Genomic DNA, 20,623 nt, shown 5'->3' with positions numbered 1-20,623 from the left:
TCCCAAAGGTCATGGTAAGGTTAACAATATATGTGGCTAAAAGCTCACCGTCCTGGAGTTTTTCATTAAAAGGATATGCTTCAAACTGGGCACTTCTCATCAAGCTATATTGCTATGACTGCATATAATGACAGTCCAACAACTTAACAAAGTGTTGTAAGTGCATTCAGATTTGTCCACCTATACAGAAGGTCATGGTAAGGTCAAGGAAAAGTGACAACAGAGGGCATCAGGATGCGGAAATATCAACCCATCAAGTGACCATTCAATCTAGAGCTCTTTTTATGTAGTTTAACACTCACACAGTGTAGCACGATTACGCTGCAGAGATTTATTGTAGTGCATTGGAGGGGTTTGTTTATTATGCTAGTGGCAATTTGTCCCAACACAACCATATTCAATGTTTCCTTCGGTAATTCTTGATACACAGTTCTAATGAGGCTTAATTGTTCAGACGACATAAAACTAGCGCATAATTCTTTACATTTGCACCCACTTATTAGTTTGATGTCAACAGCTCAAATAAGAATGTTATCAGCAGTGATAGGCTGATCTTTGATAGGCGGTAATTTGATTTAATTCATTAGGATGACCGCTATTACTCGCATTATCGTTAGCAGCCTCATATTGCGTAAGAAGCTGTATTTCTAAGGTTGTCCTATTATTACAACCCTCCCTCATCATCGCTTTCACTATGATCTGAGGCAGCTGACTCAGATTCTAAGTAGAAATACTCATCTAAATTAATAGCAGCAACGAGCCGTAATTTTTGCGATGGTTTTATTTTGTTCTAGCCTGAAGCATCAAAACAGGAAATAGCAACATACAGGCGAGCACCCGTAGTTAGAGCCTATATTTATGATCTTGGGTTATGAAAAATTCCATAGCAACCACCGAGATGGGCATAGTTAAATGGCAATTATGGCTTTATGATTGGTCAGACACAAAAATAAACAAGACCACGTGAAAGAGCAGGGTTTAATGCACTATATACCACTGTTTACTGAAATAGTGACGGTGAATAATACAATAGGTAGAGCACGCTTATCGTGCTATTGTGAACAATCCAATTACCGCACGATTGTACATTCTGACGGCCGGGGTCACATATATGCATACCAACTACACCATGGAAATCTAAAATTACCGTAGCGTATCTCGGCATAGTCTTCCCTTATGATAGTTCAGTTACAAATCTTGATATATCACTCTGGTTAGGTGCATTGTAAAAGTCAATGAAACATGTTGTTATATAATCAACCTATTGATGTCAACTCAGATGGTTACCTCCCAGGGTCAAAACTAAATAAATGCAAATTAAAAACAGTCATAGAAATCCATTATGTATTGGAGTTTGCTGTAAGCAATTAAGCTTGCTCAATCAATGACATTAATAACAGCATCACAGTATCTATACAGCAAAAAAGAAACATTTAACGAATATTAACCGATTGATAATGTAAGTTACTAAGTAAAAATAATGCAGTACCAGACTGCCAGCCGTGACACTCCAAAACCTCCCTTATGTCACCCTTACTCCACCTGCACGTTTAACCAGAAAACACCGTAGTGCCAGACTACACTAGTAGGGTTACTCACGAGTCACCAAGACTCAGAAATACTCTTAATAATCCTTTCTAAAATACGACAAGCACAGAGTCACAAACTACGCGAACGGAGCTTGGATTCCCAATGACAACATGGCCGTTTTTTCTCGTCCGGTGGCGCATGCCCACGAACCCTTCCGAACTATCGGCAGGCACCACGTGACTACTAACTCACAGATAAACAATTAATATTATTGGTATCAGGTCTACAGCTGAACTTCTTGCAATCAACAGTCACACGTGCGCAAAATTTTGCACTCTTGAACAGTGTTCTTTAAGCCATGCATTTTCAAATAAATTGAATAAAATTTTATAGGCTATTTAAATCAGAACACCCTAGAACAATTCACTGATTGAAATACAATCTACTCTTAGTGAATGGATGATATGAGTAAAATAACTCATATTCATTTAGCCATTACTATTCCCAGTTCCCAGCAGTGCCTGGTTGCTTATCACATAATAATTGAGATTTGGAGTTGCCGCTCCATGATTATATTATTTGCCTAGTGACAGACAACTCACACTTGACAAGGCAGTATAATAGCAAGTGCATTTCTTTTCCTTGAGCAGTCTATACCGAGATACTGAACAGACTACACCTCAGATAATATACCTTTACTTACTGTTAACGACAACCAGGAACATGTAATTCTGTAGTATACTAAACTAATATTAGCACTTACCCTAGTTATATATAGAGGGAAGTGCTAAGGAGCGGAGAGTGAGATAGCTAGTGGTGAGCTAGGAGAAGATAGCTTCTATTTAGAGACAGACACTTGGCCACATGAAACCACAACTATTATAGAAAAGGACAAATAACTATATGCAGTAGTGGTTCCCAAGCCACACAGACACCCGCCACAGAGAGAGACAAATATTCGTCATATATTAACGGCAAGGACAAAGAACATCGCTGAGTCGTGCTCTACACATAATACAAGAGATATGACTATTAGTTAAATAGAAACTGAACATTTGAGTTATATCATGAGTGCAGCCGTTGGCCTATAACTTAAAGTATTGATGTAATTAGTCTACACACCTGCTTGATACAGCATTCTCTAATTAGTTAAAATTTAGCAAATAATAATGTTCGTTTAAGTAGGCAACTAATATTATCATTGCAACTTTTCCTTGTGAGTGACAAATGTAAAAGCGAGCAAACTGGTGTCTGGGGTTATTTAAATAAGCCGGAAATAGGCAGTGACAAGACGCAACTTTGCTCGGTCAGTCGTAACCCACGATATAACACCTCGCATTTTCTCATACGTTTTTGCATGACGCCCCGTAAAAGCTTACAAAGCTAAAACTTGTGCGCTTCACCAAGACATAAGCTACTAATTACGCCTGATAGAATTAATATAATTTATTTACCAGGTCTGTGGAAAACGAACGGTCAGTGCGTCTTTACGTTATGAAGTTTGTTCTCATTCAAACACTTATATCTCTGAACAGCGCTGGTCTACCAAGACACAAATGACATCAAATTGTAGCTGATGGTTTAACCTTATATTGGTCCTAATTTCTTTTGAATGACTTCAATGGTGCAATCGCATCTTTAATAATGTAAAATTATGCTGAGACCGTTACGCTATTCAATGACATAGTGCCAGTTTAATCATATTAAATATTAACTTTTGATGATTTCACGGGGCGTCCCCATTAACTCATAAAATAAAGTGACTTGTTAGATTGTCGGTTACGATTGACCGAGCACAGTTTTGTCTTGTCACTGCATATTTCCGTCTTATTTAAATCAGTCCATGCACCGGTAACCAGCATTCACATTTGTTACTTACAACTGAATATTGCTATGATAAATTGGTTATTTACTTGAACAAACTTTGTTAACTGTCAAATTTTAACTAAATAGAGAGTGTTGTACTAAACAAGTTTGTAAAATAATTACATCAATACTTCAAGTTATAGGCCAACGGCTGCACTCATTCAGTAAGAGTAGGCTAGATTGCATTTGAAGCAGGGAGTTGTTTAGGGTATTCTGATTTAAATGACTCATCAATTTTTAATCTATTCATAAAATATGCAAGGTTTAAAAAACACTATTCAAGAGTCGAATTGTGCAAGCGTGATTGTTGATTACAAGAGGTTCAGTAGGCCTGACATCAGATGCTGAATAATATTCGTTCAATGTTCATTACTTGCTGTAAAGATATATCACTGCTGTAATCTATATCATGGATTACGCAGCCCTAATTACCCACAGCGAACTGATAAACATAATGTATTTCTACGTCTGTTTTTAATTCGCTTTTATTTAGTTTTGACCCAGGGTAGGTAACCAAGTGAGTTAATATCACCAGGTTGATTATATTGCAAATCGTTTATTGTCATTTTCAATGCACCTCATAAGAGGGATATATCCTGATTTGTAACTGAACTATCATACTAGAAGGCTCATGCCAAGATAAGCTAGGGTACTTTTTGGATTTGCTTGGCATAGTCGATATGCTTTTATGGTAATCACCCACTTGATAATTGTATAAGACTTAAGATAGTTTATGTGATGTTGAAGATGAAACTTGATGGTATGTTAAAAAACAACGGTAAAAGCTTATCAACGGTGCATTTGTGTGCCTCATCATATTATTTACAAACCATGACCTGAGGTCGTTGACATAATCTATTATAAATATATTAAAGTAGCTGACCACCTGTTGTATAGCAAGTGTGTTTGGTGAATGCTGCTAATATTGTCTTTCGTTAACTCACTAACTATCCTTCAACTTATAGAGTGGTTTAATTACCTCATTGATTGCTAATCATTGTATGTGGTGTGTAGAGAATAACTCCAAGTTTATGAGTTTGCATGAAGATCTATAATATATTTGATTTATACACAAGGTGGTACTCCTTGGGAACCAAAAACATGGCCGAGTTGTAGAACTTCGCTCTTCTAAACTGAGTGTCGCAGATTTGAGTAGCATGCTGCAAAATGATTGTGAAGTGCTACAATTGCCATCATTCAGCAGTTCAACATCAGAATGAGATAGCATTTTGTAATTGGTGGATTTCAATAGCCCACTTTGACCTCACATAATCACAATTATTCTAGAAGATTCTATAGTGCAGTATTCCTGAGTCATTTCCACATTTGATGGTTACTTTATTCATAGCACTTAAAGCAAAAGATACAGTTAATCATACAAAAGCTACCAACTCCAGTCATTCAAATAAAGCATTTCAGAGTTTCTCATAGTCATAGGGCGGGCCAACCACCTTGCCAACCTGACATCACTCAAAGAGTCACTGCTAAGGATTGCTGAGCTAGCTGATAGGTGCATATAAGACTCGTTCTGTTATTTTAATCAACTCCATTATTAACTAACAAGTCTATCTGTGCCAGTTTGAGAGTTGCCTGCACTTAGCCGCCTGCAGAGTTGCTAGCCTCAACTTTCTGCCAAGTTGTGGTTGCTCTCTAGGCATGCACATTGTCATTCTGTTAGATTATGTTGAGTTATGTGAAAACATGGAAATATGTACCTTATTATATTCTATGCATTGAGTGCTTTTGGGTTTCTCAATAGCTCGGAAGTATCTGTATGCCTAATGGGTTCCAATTGTGAATGTCTCACAATTAAAAAGAATTTGCGAAAGATTTTACAATATTGTGGGGGCAAAAATGCTGCAGTTTTTACTGTAGGGAAATCTGTGTCGGTCTGTATGTCTGAGGTCAGTGTTAGAGGTCAGGGTAAATGATTGCTTTTCACGGGACGCGATCTCATGACATTCAGTTTGTTATATTGACACTAACACCCGCGCTAATCGAGAACTTCTTTAGCAGTTCAGATTAATTGTGCAGATTTTGTACACTTTGCATTTTATGTAAGAAAAAGTATGTGGAAATGACATTTGAAAAATGATTTATTGATACTGGACACTGGACTTTTAGAATTAGAAGTTTGGATAAAATACAAAATAAAAATTATTAAATAAGAAATATATTAGTAATTTGAATTAAAAGTTGATTCTTTTATTCAAGAGTGCATTTTTATAAAGAAAGTTTTATTTACTTACCTTTTCGTCAGATATATGTATTTTATTATTACATTTATAGGTACTAGTAAATATTGATTTATGATGTTAGGTTAAGAAACCTTGCTTAAGATCCTGGTCAGTGTTTATGGCTTGCAGGCTATTATGTATATCAAGTGTATTTAGTGAAGGTTAAACAGTTTACACTGTATCCATGCACTGGTCATCACCTAATCGGTGAAGTAGTCATTGTGTTGTTTACTAACCACAAAAGTCAATATGGAGAGGATAACTCCTAGCTATTGGCTTTCAGAATCCCTGTGCTAAATCTATTCTTTTGAACTTTCTGAGGAGACTTTAATTCACTGTGTAGTGATTCATAGTATTTGTTGCCTCACTAGTTCTCAGTTATGCTTTTGTGGACATTATTTCGTGAATAACAATATTCACTTTCAAATTAAATTAATTAAATAACTAAAACACATAAATCTCTCTCATACTCTGACCCAGTGAAATCTCTCAATGAGCATCACGAAGATAGCAGTGGTCATGGTTCAGTTTTTCCTGTCATACTTTGTAAAGTATGAACCTGCAGACTAGTTGTGCATCCACTTCATCATGTTTTTCAAGTGCCATTGACCTTCAAAATCAACTAATGAACATAAGAAAAAGGAAACCCGCCTACAAACAAAAAAGAGTATGTCTAGTATATTGAAAAAAAAACACTGTCTTTGGCAAAAAGGCTGTGGCTGAAGGAATTTACACTTATACAGTATCAATAGCATTATAATTTGACTTTTTATTACTTAAAACCGGGTTGATAAATATTGATATTATTAAAATTTCTTCAAAAGTACATAATTATAGGGATGAGATTACATGACAGATTTTCACCTATCGTGAGGGTGCAGGTTCCCATTAACTTTGATGAACGAGGGAACTCTGTGAGCACTATTAAAAATCCTGATAGATGTATTTTTAACTGTACTTATACTGTGTTGGGCAGCCATCGCATTCGCTTTAGGTTTTTGGTAAAAATAACTCGTATTAAACCCAGCAGTTAATTTTACGACTTCCTAAGGATAAGAGCTTATATGGGAGTAATATTTTTATGTCACAATATTTGGAACTTGGAAGGCAGGCCTGTACTCCCTGGTTGCAAGTTGGGGCGGCAAATCTTAAGCGACTAGTTATGAAAACCTGGAGGTTTGGGGGGCAGTGTAACCCCCAACAGGTTGCTCTCATGTAGGTCTTCAACAGGACCTCTTGTGTACCGTTTAAAACCTTTTTATCGGAAAGTATAAACATTTTGCTATTATTTGAGATTTGTTTTAAAAGTAATGTGACTGGCAAGATGTTTTCAGATTACAATAGGCAAAACTTGATCTCAGTTAAAATGGTCAGAAAAAAAGACATCTTTTTCTTTTGAGCGTTTTAACAAAGATCAATTTTGCTGATTTTATTTCAAGTTTATCCGAAGGTTTCTACGCTTTCGATGAACCATTGCCAAGCGGATGTTTGGTAAACCTTGACATTTTGCAAACCTTTAGAAAACTCGTTAACAAGAATATTTTTTCCGATGATAATAACAATGATGCCTAAGAACTACTAAAAGTTAATGTTTATCTCTATGGCTTGGAATAAAGTGATAATCTACAGCGATAAAAACAGTCCCCGCAGCTATTGGGCAAATAACTGTTTGTCCAAATGTTAGACTATAGTTCACAGTGAAACAGACCCAGTAGTTGATGCACCGGTTGGCTTCCTAAAAGACCCTCATAGTTGAGATATGGTTAACTAAAACAAACTTTGCGCATAAAAGTCTCACAAGATTGCAGATAAGCAGGTTGACATGAAGAATGGGAAGAAAATAGGGAAACAATAATTGAAACAGGTTTATAGTTTTATCTTCTGCTTGTTTCCTCACTTTTATCATATACTGAACATGACATGGAGTGTTTCTAGGTTGCTCTTATTGTCAAAATCTTGCATGTCACACAAAGTATTTGTTTCACAGACATACATAGCCATATCTCAATATGAACATTGATAAGGTTTTAGATCCTGAACTGTGATAATTTACTTTAAAACAACCTTTATAGCTAATATATTTACCAGAACTATTCAATGAGTAAATATCCTGATGAGGTGAAGATAGTCAAGAGGTTCCTTTAAAAACAAAACTATTTTTATATATGATGCAAATCCACAGCATGTGTGTGGACCTGCCTGCACAGTGTGCACCTTTCATCGTACCTTTTAAATACCCTTGACCCTCTAAATTCATCTAACAAACAATGAAAAGTAACGAAATTTCTGGGATTCAGAGTTTAGTATAATCAAAATCATAGTACTTTACATTTTGATGAGTTTGAAATGAGTTTGTTTTTGCAGGTAGAAAGCCTGAGTTTTTTGGCTCTTATATGCCTCGGGCAGTTGTTAGCCCAACCACAAGAAACACAAGTCCTTCTGAAGTACACTGGCAAGCACACTCTTCTAAACTTCTCCATCGGTGAGTATTGCAAGGAATTCTAATCGCTAAGTTTATCCCCCTAACTTGTTCTATCATGTCTTGCACTTGTCATGTCATGCACCTATTATGTCATGCCCTCGTCCTGTCACGCCCTCGTCCTGTCACGCCTTCGTCCTGTCATGCTCTCGTCCTGTCATGCCCTCGTCTTGTCATGCCCTCGTCCTGTCTTGCACTCGTCTTGTCTTGCACTCGTCGTTTCTGGCACTCGTCGTGTCTGGCACTAGTCGTGTCTGGCACTCGTCATGTCTGGCACTCGTCGCGTCTGACACTCATCGCGTCTGACACTCGTCGCGTCTGACACTCGTCGCGTCTGACACTCGTCGCGTCTGACACTCGTCGCGTCTGACACTCGTCGCGTCTGACACTCGTCGCGTCTGACACTCGTCGTGTCTGGCGCTCGTTTTGTCTGGCGCTCGTCCTGTCTGGCACTCGTGCTGTCTGGCGCTCGTCCTGTCTGGCGCTCATCCGGTCATGCGCTCGTCCGGTCATGCGCTCGTCCGGTCATGCGCTCGTCCGGTCATGCGTTCGTCAGGTCATGCGCTCGTCCGGTCATGCACTCGTCCGGTCATGCGCTCGTACGGTCTTGCGCTCGTCCGGTCTTGCGCTCATCCGGTCTTGCGCTCGTCTTGTCATGCACTTATGACGTCATGCACTTATGATGTCATGCACTTATGACATCATGCACTTATGACGTCATGCACTTATAACGTCATGCACATATGACGTCATGCACTTATGACGTCATGCACTTATGACGTCATGCACTTATGACGTCATGCACTTATGATGACACGCACTTATGATGTCATGCACTGGTCCTGTCAAGCCCTCATCATGTCTCGGACTAGCCCCTTTGTGTAATTTATTTGTTCTGTCATGCCCTTGTCCTGTCATGCCCTTGTCCTGTCGTGTCATGCACTAGCCCTTTTATGCCATGTATTTGTCTTGTTTTACACTTACAATGTCATGCGCTGGTCATATCATACATTGGTCTTGTCATATCATGCACTAGCCCTTTTATATACATGTATATAATTTGCTTGTCCTCTCTTGCATTTATGATGTCATGCACTGGTCCTGTTATGCACTTGTCCTGTCACGTACCTGTCCTGTCACGTACTTGTCCTGTCACGTACTTTTTCTGCCACGTACTTGTCCTGTCATGTACTTGTCATGTCATGCGCTTGTTCTGTCATGCACTTGTCATTTCATTCACTAGCCCTTTTGTCATTCACTCGTCCTGTCTTACTCTTACTCTGTCTCACTTGTCTTCTTTTACATTTTTTATGTCATGCACTTGCCCTGACATGGGTGTGTTCTGTATTGCATGTGTCTTGTCACGCATTTGTCCTGTAATGCGGTAGCCCTGTTATTTCTTGCACCAATCATATCATGCCCCTGTTCTGTCATTTTAAACCAGAGTGATGATGATTGCTGGTTCATTTTCATACCCGGATGTTTTATGAATCTCATGCTATGTGATTTTATTGTAATTATTTGAGTGTTCTATAACTCTAGAGCTCTGCAGCTATAACTCTTGGGGTCAACCGTTGAGGATGAATAACCAAGTAATAAAAAGATCCCTACTGAAAATGCATATGAATACTTTTTATTAGTTCTGAAGTATATATGAAACTTATTAAAACATTCAGCAAAAAAAATTAAATGTTCAGAACACAAACAGACGCAACACACTAAAAATTAAATATATACATGTAGAGCATTTCACATAATCCTAAGATTTCTCTACATTATAATTCAGCTGATATCTATTCACCTGCAGGACCTGCTGTTTAGCTGCCACCTGCTTAGCTTGTCATGTCACCATAGCTGAGAGATACTTTCAGGTTACTATCAGCAAATACCTGCTTCGTCTGCCATGATTCCTAGACATAGCTGATATACTGCATTATTGTGGCACGCTTGCCACTGTTTTGCACCGTTGATGGAACTGCATAGATATCCATACATAAAATTTACTGCAACTGTAATGCATTTCACATATGGACAGCAGTTAGTACTTATCAATGCACAGTAGTGATTTTATAATAGTCAAGAATAGTTCATTTAAATTTTAATGAAATTTTTTAAATGAATTTTTGTTTTATTGTTTTATAACTTCATTACCTATCTACCTATTCAATTCAGCACGCCCATGTAGTCTATATTTCTAATAAAGTAAGACATCTTAGTTCACGGGTATACTTACGTGTACATGGCGGATGTCTGTTAGGAGTCAGTGTATTTAATACTGTTTCTGGCTACATGTTTGTTCTGATGGTAATAAGTTCTCATCAGGTAAATAAGTATACAGACTCAGTACCACTAACACACCTTCAATCTCAAAATACAGACCCGTCTCTCAACCTGTACAGTGCTGTTAGGCTATTATTCCCTCAATCGACTTGCTGAGTTATTTGTATCAGTAGGAAATCTTTGTTCATGTCATTGTCAGTAACCTGACTATTCAACCCATAGTCAGACTATAGAAATATTTCTAGGCACTGTCAGAGGATTAGAAATGCTTTTTAATGTTTACATTTAAAGTTATTATTCCATATTCATGTAATTTGAGTGACTGACAGTCATGTTCAGAGTCTATTTGATTGTATCCATAAGCAGGTCTGTTGGACAGGAAGACAAGTAGTAAATGTATCTCTTCTTGTTAGCTTGATTCTTGTTTATATTCATCTTATCATTCATTTTATATTTCCTATTGTGGCTCTGTTTCTAGTCTGGGAATTTCATCTCTCCTGATTCATTAGCATCTTGTTCTTCTGTTTATGGGCAGGTCATGTGCCACCCCTTCAGTTTTTTATTCTAAAGAAAAAGAAACTGGAAGGAAATATCGGGCTGCCCTTAAATCTCTGTTGGATCTCTCTACTCGACACTGACTAGATACTTGAGCTACAGACCTCTCATACTATGACTATTCATTGGCTCACAGTCTACAGTCATCCCAACTTCTTTGAACTTTTCTCCTTATTCTCTTACAGCTTCAAAAGTGTAAGTTTCAACTTCCTTTTTCTATCTCCTCAACAGACCTACTATGTTCATACTAGTACATCATTTCTTCTTCTCCAGTGTGACCAATGCTCTTTCTCCTTGTTGTATCTCTTTATCAATCCATAGTAAATATCTAATGCAAACAACCCCTGGTAAAAGCCATCATTATTTTATATATATATATATATATATATATGTCCATTTTAAAGATTTATAACAAAAATAATATGTTAACCTTTGTAACTACAGGTATCTACAGTAACTTTGGTATATTCAGTGGTTGTGATCTGCATCAAAATGTAACTTTACAATGTACTATGCTAACTAAACACTAATGTACTTGTTTAACTAAACACATACTTAGAGCTAAGTTTTAAGTATTTTTATCCATTTTATTGAACTTCAACATTTTTATCGGTTAAAATTTTATTATCTGTGTTTGCGGTTTAAATTTTTCAATGATTAATAACAAATAATGCCAAACTAAGTGATAATAAGCATCATATCCTTTCAGTTGTTGTTAGAAGGATTTCAGCAGATAGCATATTGGCATATTAGTAATTCCGACGTAATCAGCACACCGGCTGCCAAATTTGAATTCGAGAGAAATTTTGTCATGTTGTATGGCGAGAAATATTTTGAATGGAAAGGACAAACAACCATTGCGTTCTAGATTGTAGAGATAAAAAATCCTATAACGGGGCCAATCGTAACCCGAGGGCGCGCTCCAGAGAGAGGTGTGACTGATAGTCATTCTGCTTGTTGTATCACTTTCTTGCCTTCTTTCAATATTAGCCTTTTTCTCTCCTGTCTATGAATAACCATGAATAACGTTCCCCTCTTCTCAGGTAACAGACTGATGTAGAGCTGATTATTCTGTTCTAAGGCATATTCTGGAGTAGTGGGAGTTGTGACACCCTATATCAATAGGTAAGACAACTTGTTTTCTTCACAATATACCCCACTAAAAGACAAATCAACTCCTTTACTGCTATCCTTTGCTACTTGTATTTGCGAAGCTGGAGTTGTGACATTCTACTTGTAAAGATAAAATAACTTTATTCCTTACAATAAGCCTCAGTTATAGGTATCTCCTCCACTACCATACTGTACTACTAGCTTTGGCTTATTGAACACTTCTGATCTGTTAAGACTTTGGTTGCAACACCATAAAAATAATCAATAACTGCATCAGGATAATAGTAATTCCTTGTTCAACGCAGTCTTGATACTTATATGGATCTGAAAAATGGTTTGAAAAAGTTGTGAAAAAGTTGTTCCTAGCGCCGATCCGGCTAAAGGTTTATCATTATTTATTTATACAAATTTATTGTTATTTGTGGGAAATGCTACGCGTAAAAGTTATACTCTGCCGAAAACATAGTTCGGATGGTAATATTAACTAGCATAGCAGTGCCGAAGAAGAGTTGAGGTCAGAAGATATTGTGGAAGGTAATAAACAATCAGAAGATGTTTGTTCCATCGAAAGCAACGATCAGATGGCAACTGGTCGAGCAAACGATGCAGATATTTTAGTTTCAAAAATGTCAATTTTTATTTTTGCTTGTGTTATAAATATGGTTCATTTAGTTTTACAGCAATAGTGATTATGAATACTAGTGCCCTGACAGTTCTACATGCCATGAGAAATCGTCAGGGGTGTCAAAAAAGCTCAGAGATATATGTACACTACTATTCTAAAATACTATGAAATCTCCAAGTATGCGCCATGGTGTTCTATTTTTCTACCCTTCCTCTGTAGTGGCAATCAACTGGAGGCGGCGTTCACATAGAGGCTAGCGGTGTATTTTTCAAATAGCTCATCAAAATTTTCAGAAGATTAATTTATCTCTTTTTATCTTTATTTAGCCCTTGTCGCCTATATTTTGCGCTATTTTTCCGGTAGAGTGAGATTAAACCTTTTGGATGCAATAAATCTGCTAACTTACCTCCGATTTTTCAAATATCTCCTAATAAATGTACATCGGGAAACACAGAAATATCTCTACCAGTTGATATCTATTGTTTGTAATTGACCTGTGATGGTATTATAGCTTGTGTCCTTCTTTGCACTTTGGCATTTCCAATTTTTGTTTTATTCTAAATTACAAGACACATTTCGTAAGCAGTACTACTTTGTTGACGCGATGATTTAAAAAATCGGCGGTTTGAATCACTTCGAAAAATTGAATATGCAATGTTTGAAACCATTTACAAGCTTTGAAGATGAAAATTATGACAACAATTCATAACATGTACAGTGGTGATAGAGAGCAGGTAGATGCTAGGTCGCATAATATACACATACTTCCCATTTGATATTCTTCAACATGAGGAAATACCTCTAAAGCTACCATAATTGCTCCAACTTGCTCAGTTTCTCCATAAGACAGCTGTAGAGTTTTCGTCAAACTCAAAAACTTCTGTTAGTGGGATTACGTGTGAGGATTGATTTCACTGATTTTGTTCTTTATTTTATAAAACCGTGAAACCTGTAAGGTTAAAAATACAGGATAGTACAAGATATAATATGGCATAATAAACTTGAAATTATATATCAAATTACTAATTAGCAGTAGCGTAATATTAATGAACAAACAGCAAAACAATAATAATGTATAAAAGAGAAGCTAACCTGTTCTCTGATAATCCCATTTAGATTTGATTCCGTGTATCAGTAACTTGTATGCTATCTGTTTGTTTGGCTTGCTAAGTTCAACTGTTTCCCATCAAAAAAAATACCACCCAAGTTGCTTGTTACCCAAACCCATCGTGATTGGCCGGCAGGCGTCAGGCAATCAGTGCAGCACACTTAACTCTCAGGAAGTGCGGTGACCTCAGACTCGAATTCAAACCACAGACGGCCAGTAGGGCAACAACAGAACAAATGACTCTAGCACACCTTGCTCAATCTTAACACTCCCACCTAAATTTCTATGCGAAATTTAATGAGTAAACGTTTATTTATTTTATTTTATTTATTTTAACTTTTTTTTTTTTGCAAAACTGAACATAGTATTAATAAAGTAGGAGGTTAATATGATTATTCACGCAATAGTACAACAACCTTTTGTATTGGTCGTTTTAGAACTGTAGGTGGTTCCAATGGTAATCCCTTTTTGTCCAAAAATCGGTTTCCCAAAGTTATTGTTATGTTTCGAACTAGGCCATCCGCTCCTGGGGCTACTTCTGTCACTCTTCCTATTTTCCAGTCACTTCTTGCGGCATTCTCGTCTTTAATCAATACTACATCTCCATCTTTGACATTCTCCTTGGCATTTCTCCACTTTTGTCTGATTGTAATGCTTTGTAAATACTCGGTTCTCCACGCCTTCCAGAAATCTTCTGCTGCTAGTTGAGCTGCCTTCCATCGCCTAGAACTGTACAGGTCATCGTCTGAGAAGTGTCCAGGAGGGGGTGCTAGCAGTAGCTTGTTTTTTATGGTTAAGATATGATTTGGTGTTATTACATTGTCTTCAGGGTTGTCAGTTGAGGTTGTTGCCAAAGGGCGATTATTGATAATATTTCCGGCTTCGTAAAAGAAGGTTCTCAGTGTTTTGGTGTCCAGTCTGTTCTTCAATTTCATGGCCATGGAGTTTAATACTGCTCTTACCGAGCGGATCATTCGCTCTGCAGCACCTCCTTGGTGGCTTGCGCTTGGTGTGTTGAATTTGAAATGGATGCGATTCTGCAGTAGATAATGCTTCATTTCCACACTGGCTGTTTCTAACTCCTTTTCCATTTCGTTATTTGCCCCAACAAAATTTGTTCCATTGTCGCAATGGATCACCTGTACTGGTCCTCTTAGCGCCATGAAGCATCTCAATGCTTGTATAATTGAGTCTGAGCTCATATCCTCTAAGATCTCTACGTGTATGGCTCTTGAATAGAGGCATGTTATTAGGAGTCCCCACCTTTTGAGTTCAGTACGTCTGTCTTTAACATAGTAAGGTCCAAAGACATCCATTGCTATATTTGTGAATGGTGGTGTAGGTTCTAGCCTTTCTTTGGGGAGCTCGCCCATAAGTTGGGTTTCAGGCTGTTTTCTCAGTCGAGCACAGCTGACACAACTGGCTAGTAAGCTCTTGACTTGTCCGGGTCCATTGATGATCCATATTCCGGCATCCCTAATTGCAGCTAGAGTGCTTCTGGGTCCAAGATGAGATATTTTCTCATGATAGTGTTTTGTCAGCAGGTAGGCTAGATGGGAACGTTTGGGAATGATGATTGGATGTAGAAGCTGAGGCTCTCCCACCAACATGTACAATACCCATGTTGTCAATCTTCGGGTTGAGTTTTCGTAAAGACGCCTCCTTCTCCTTCAGAGGGTAATGGGCTGTTTGAACAGCTGCTATTATGAATTCTTCAGTTTCCTCCAAATCGCTGGTACTCAATTCTTTGAGTTTCAGTTTTCTTTGTTTACCACAGCTCTTCAATATTGCTATACTACGCACCAATTTCTCCCAACTACTATATCGTTCGAATATCTCGACAACACTACTAGTGTTAGATGTTGCCATCGTGGCCAGTACCTTGGCTCGTACTTCTGGGTCCATCTCGTCGATCACCTTTTTTACTTGATTTCCTTTGATGAAGTCTGGTATGTTAGACTTGCTAAGAAATTGTGGTCCCTTGAACCACCTTTCATCCTCCATGATCTCTTTCGCAGATGTTCCGCGAGATGCTACATCCGCTGGATTCATTTGCGTGGGCACGTAGTTCCATTGTGGAGGTTCAGTTGACCTCCTGATCTCACTCACTCTGTTAGCGACATACAGGTGAAACTTTCTAACATCGTTGTAAATGTAGCCTAGAACGACTTTAGAGTCGCTCCAGAAAATCTCTCTGTCGATTTTCATCTTTAATTCCTTGCGCAGGGTGTTTGCCAGCCTTGTAGCTAGCACTGCTGCTTGCAGCGCAAGCCTAGGAATTGTTGTGCTTTTCTGAGGAGCTACTCGAGATTTGGCTAAAATCAAATTGCACCTGATTGTGCCGCCATCAGTCATTTGCCTGATGTAAGAGCAAGCTCCATATCCATTAAGGCTGGCATCACTAAAGTGATGAATTTCTGTAGTAATCACATTACCAGCTAATTTGTGACATCGCGGAATTCTTAACCTAGCAAGCTCAGTAAGGTCATTTTTCCAATTGTCCCATTCTTGTTTGTCCTCCAGGCATATTAGCTGATCCCAGGACAGTTCTGAGGAAACTACTTTCTGTAGTACACGCTTCCCTTTTAAGATAAATGGAGATATGAGGCCTAGCGGATCATAGATCTGTGCGATGTTTGAGAGCAAACCTCTTTTTGTCGACGGTTTATTTGCAGATTCTGGGATATCAAAGTAGAATGTGTCATTTTCTAAACACCACCCCATTCCCAGAGTCCTTTGATTTGGCAGTTGATCTGTGAACATGTTCATGGTTTTTGTTGATTCACCGCGCTCAGAGACCGGCACTGAATCTAAGACCTCCTTGTTGTTTGAGAGGAACTTGTGAAGTCTTATGTTGTCCCGTGCACATATTTGTCTTGCCTCATGAATTAGGGCTTTGGCCTCCGCTGAAGTTGTCACACTTGTAACCCCATCGTCGACATAAAAGTCGTCTTTCAGAAAATTTGACGCGGTTAATGAGAGTGTCCTGTAGTCATCAGCTAGCTTGCGCAGGCCAAAGGTGGCCACGCCTGGGGAAGATGTTGCGCCGAACAAATGAACATTCATTCTGTAGTCCTTTATTGTCTTCAGGTTCTTATCGACCCACAGGAATCTAAAGTAGTCTCTGTGGTCTGGTGCTACTAGAAAGTTGTGAAACATTTGTTGGATGTCACATGTTACTGCTATGGGTTCTCTCCGAAATCTGAGGAGGATTCCGAGTAGAGAATTCATGTGGTCTGGCCCAGATAGGAGCATACCATTCAGTGAAACTCCGCCAAACTTGGCACTGGCGTCGAACACCACCCGTAATTTTTGCTTCTGTTTGTGTCTAACCCCAAAATGGGGTATGTACCACACCTGTCCGTTTGCTGTTGTGGGGGTGCTTCTTCGGCATGCCCCGCCTCTATTAGATTTTCTATGAAAGTCGCATACTCTGCTTGGTATTTAGGGTTGGTAGAAAACTTCCGGAGTAGGATCTCCAAGCGACTCAGTGCTTGCTTTCTGTTGTTAGGCAGTTTGGGCAGTTCTGATTTGAATGGCAGTGGCATTATGTAATTGCCAGCTTGATTTTGGATGGTTGAGGACTCGAGTGTTTTTATGAATTTCATGTCCTCTTGTGAGACGTACGATTCCTCATTAGTTTCTTGAAAGTCCCGTTCTAATATACTGAGTAGCTGTATTTCTTTGGATATATTTGCTTTATAGGCTGCTCTGCCCCTGGTCTTCTCCGTTGATTTTATGGACCCACCGCACATGGTCCACCCAAACAGTGTCTTCACACCATAGGCTTTTCCAGCATTGCAACTTGTTGCTGGTCTGGTTTCAAGTGGTTGAATCACTTCAGTGGAGTCCATCCCTATCAGAAGCCCAACTGGGATATCAAGAAATGAGGGTATCTGATTGGCAATGTCTTTTAGGTGGTCGAGTTTGTTAGCCTTTTCATTTGTCGGTAGTTGATCTTTATTGCAATATATTCCATCACGCTTGTAAGCACTGATGTGTGCGTAGCTGTTGGTAGAATACCCGCGCAATATTATGTCATCGTACCGCTCTATGTCTTCTGTGACGGGTCCGTTGATGGTGTGAATAGTCACGTTCCTTTCTGTTTCACTAGCCTTAGCTCCTAACATTTTAAGAACGTCTTTTGATATGTAACATGCATCCGACATGTTGTCGAGGAGAGCATAAACGAGCATCTCTCTGCCTGTACCCACTGAGATGTAAACTGGCACAGCCATGCTTATTAAGCTGCTTTTCAATCCAGTAGCTTGGCAGTTTAGCATCTTGCTTGTGCTATGAGTTTTCAAAGTCTTCTGCTCTTCAGTTTCTTTGGGCGGTGTTTTAGCCTTGTTTTCAGGTTTGTTGGTCTGATTGTTGCCTAAGGGTCTTTTTTCTTGGTAGTGATTGTCGCTCCAATTATTTTCGTGGTTGGCCGTTGCGTGTCCCTTTTTGCACTTGAGACATTTTAGCCTCTTATCACAATCCCTGGATCTGTGCCCAGATTCCAGGCATTTGAAACATAACCCATTCTTGCGAATGAATTCTTCCTTTTCAGGCTTTGTCCTTTCTTGCAATCGATAGCAATCCGAGCTGCTGTGGTTTGTGAATCCGCAACAAATACATCCCTTTTTGCTTTCAGTTGTGGTAACAAAGCTTTTAATTGCTCTCGGATGTGGTGTAGACCTCTCTCGTTGTTGCACTCCTTTAACTTGAGTTGTGGATGATCGGGAGCTTGAAGTTGTCGAGCTCGTTCTCTCTTTAGGTTTGTTGGCATGGTTTGACAGTGATTGGCATATTGGCAATGTCATTATGCGTGCTTCTTCGTTGATAAATTGCGTAAACTCTTGAAAGTCAGGATATTGTCCCTTGGTGGACTCGACCTTAGCTACAAGGCGTATCCATTTCAGTTTTAGCCATTCAGGTAGCTTCTCGACCATCTTTTCATTTTCCAGGTAGTCATCGAGTACTCGAAGTGTCTTGATTGAGCTCATTGCACTTTTCAGGTGTCCAAGAAAATCTCCAAATTCTCTAAGCCCTTGTCCATCTCTCGGAGAGATTCTTGGCCAGTTCGTTAGTTTCATTCGGAATGATCGAGCAATGTTGTGTTCATTTCCATAGCGCTCTTTCAATGTTGCTGTTGCGGCTTGGATAGCCAACAGCTTAGGGCTGGACTAACGCTTGTGGGCTTCGGGATTAGCCGTCAGCTTGCCCGGTGTTGCATCCAGGACAGGACCAAATGGTCAGTTCAAATCCTCAGTGTCTGATTAACAGTTGTATTAGTGGAAGTAGGCTACCAGTCCAATAAGGTTAGTAATTTGTTTATTATTTTTGTTAGTTAATAATTCATGAATAGTGAGTTTTTGTGTACTTGTTGTTTGTTATTTGTTCTGTGTATCTGTACTTTGAGTTTTAATGCTCGTTCCATTTTCATGTCTACTTTTTTTTTTGATTGCAGTTCTACGAAAATATATTCAGTATAACTTACAAGCCTATGGCCACTACAGTAGAACTTATTGATAATCATTGCCATCATCCCACTGCCAAGTCAGATGAAATAGAAAATCTATAAAAGGTTGAATTAGTTCTTCCTATGTTGCTGCAAGCCTGCAACTCCACCAAGATAAGAGAGCTGCTAATGAACTACCCAGGGCTGAAGCCTTCACTGCCTCAATACTAAACTGTATGTATGTACATGTATAATCTATTCCATCAGAAGATCAGGGACATAATCAATCTTGGGTCTCGTCCATCATTATTAGAGGCAATCACTCATCATTGATGAACCTTGCAACGCACTTTTACTTGAAGGCCTTGATGAACTCTACCTCTAATCACTATTTATCCTTGACTAGTCATTGACGCGTATCATGCATAAGCGTCAATGACCTTTTAACCAGTTTAATACTGATATATTATTTTCTTTCAACAAAACTCACAAATTTATCGTACTGTTGGATTAAAATTCAGGTATCCGGTCGTTATATCAACTTGATACATACAACATAACATTTATTTACTATAATTTTGAGTGCTTAACACTTTTCTAAATTCACTTATGTACTTCACTGTTGGTCAGACACTGACTTGATTTGGTTCATGATTGCTGGTCTTGGCCTCGTCTGTAGCGAGTTGGCACTGCTGGCGTGCTGTCCTTGGTGTTCGCTTGCGTTTCTTCTTGCCTTGAGTTTTGGTTGGCTGTGCTTGCTTGCCGCGGTCCTGGCCGAGCTCCATTGTAGGGCTGCTGCTAGAGTGGGATTATGGCATCGAATGCAAGTCTAGATGGGCTTAGAGGCCTACGGAAATTTGAGCTTCAATCAATGTTATCTAAACTAAAATTACCTGTGCATGGCACCAAGGCTGAGCTAATTCAAAGGATAGCTCTTTATAATACCAAATGTGAAATTGATAACCAAATTAAAACTGCTAAAATTGAAATATCAAAAATTGAACTTGAGATGACTAGACTACACAGCATTATTAAACCCACAAAAAATATGACATCAACACCACAAAGTGGTGCGCAGCCAAATAAGACACCTGGTGATATATTTATTAGAAAAATCGAACAACCATCAGTCAGATTTTTACCACAGTCTACTACTGATAGCGATCTCATAAGGGAAAGTGAAAACAGCATGACAAACATTCCAATGGAACTTACTCTTGGTGACCATGGCAGGATAAACAAACCAACGCCTGTCCCTAGACAAAGTGTGTACATGCCTATAACTAGTTCTGACAACTCTCATAAGTCTAGTTCACCTAATGTGGCACCAAAACCTGCTCCTAGAAAGTCATTAACTAAATTTAGCAGTCAATTAGGTCATGAC

The 20,623-nt window shown here is 38.8% G+C and overlaps 2 protein-coding genes and 1 pseudogene across 2 annotated transcripts in view; 1 reads left to right on the top strand and 2 right to left on the bottom strand.

The window, feature by feature from the left end:
* The window catches only part of LOC137398346 (ankyrin repeat domain-containing protein 24-like), a 135,767-nt gene that overhangs the window by 23,196 nt on the left and 91,948 nt on the right, over window positions 1-20,623 (top strand). The gene's annotated exons all lie outside the window — the stretch shown is intronic.
* LOC137398811 (uncharacterized) lies at window positions 14,186-17,024 on the bottom strand (annotated as a pseudogene).
* LOC137398810 (uncharacterized) lies at window positions 17,054-18,874 on the bottom strand. The gene is made up of 2 exons (XM_068084988.1): window positions 18,205-18,874; window positions 17,054-17,604 (listed from the first exon to the last, which is right to left on the bottom strand). The coding sequence occupies exons 1-2, from the start codon at window positions 18,872-18,874 to the stop codon at window positions 17,054-17,056; spliced, it is 1,221 nt and encodes a 406-aa protein (XP_067941089.1).

This window comes from Watersipora subatra, chromosome 6 (assembly GCF_963576615.1).
Source record: "Watersipora subatra chromosome 6, tzWatSuba1.1, whole genome shotgun sequence".
NCBI classification, from domain to species: domain Eukaryota; kingdom Metazoa; phylum Bryozoa; class Gymnolaemata; order Cheilostomatida; family Watersiporidae; genus Watersipora; species Watersipora subatra.
Note: the sequence above shows the minus strand (reverse complement) of the source record. Positions and strands in the feature narration are given on the sequence as shown.

What these genes read in the sequence shown, in the direction of transcription:
- LOC137398810 (XM_068084988.1), bottom strand. Translation starts at nt 18,874, where the DNA reads ATGAAACTAACGAACTGGCCAAGAATCTCTCCGAGAGATGGACAAGGG. An exon ending in CAACCACGAAAATAATTGGA is followed by an intron (nt 17,605 to 18,204) that starts GCGACAATCACT and finishes AAACCAGACCAG; the next exon opens with CAACAAGTTGCAATGCTGGA.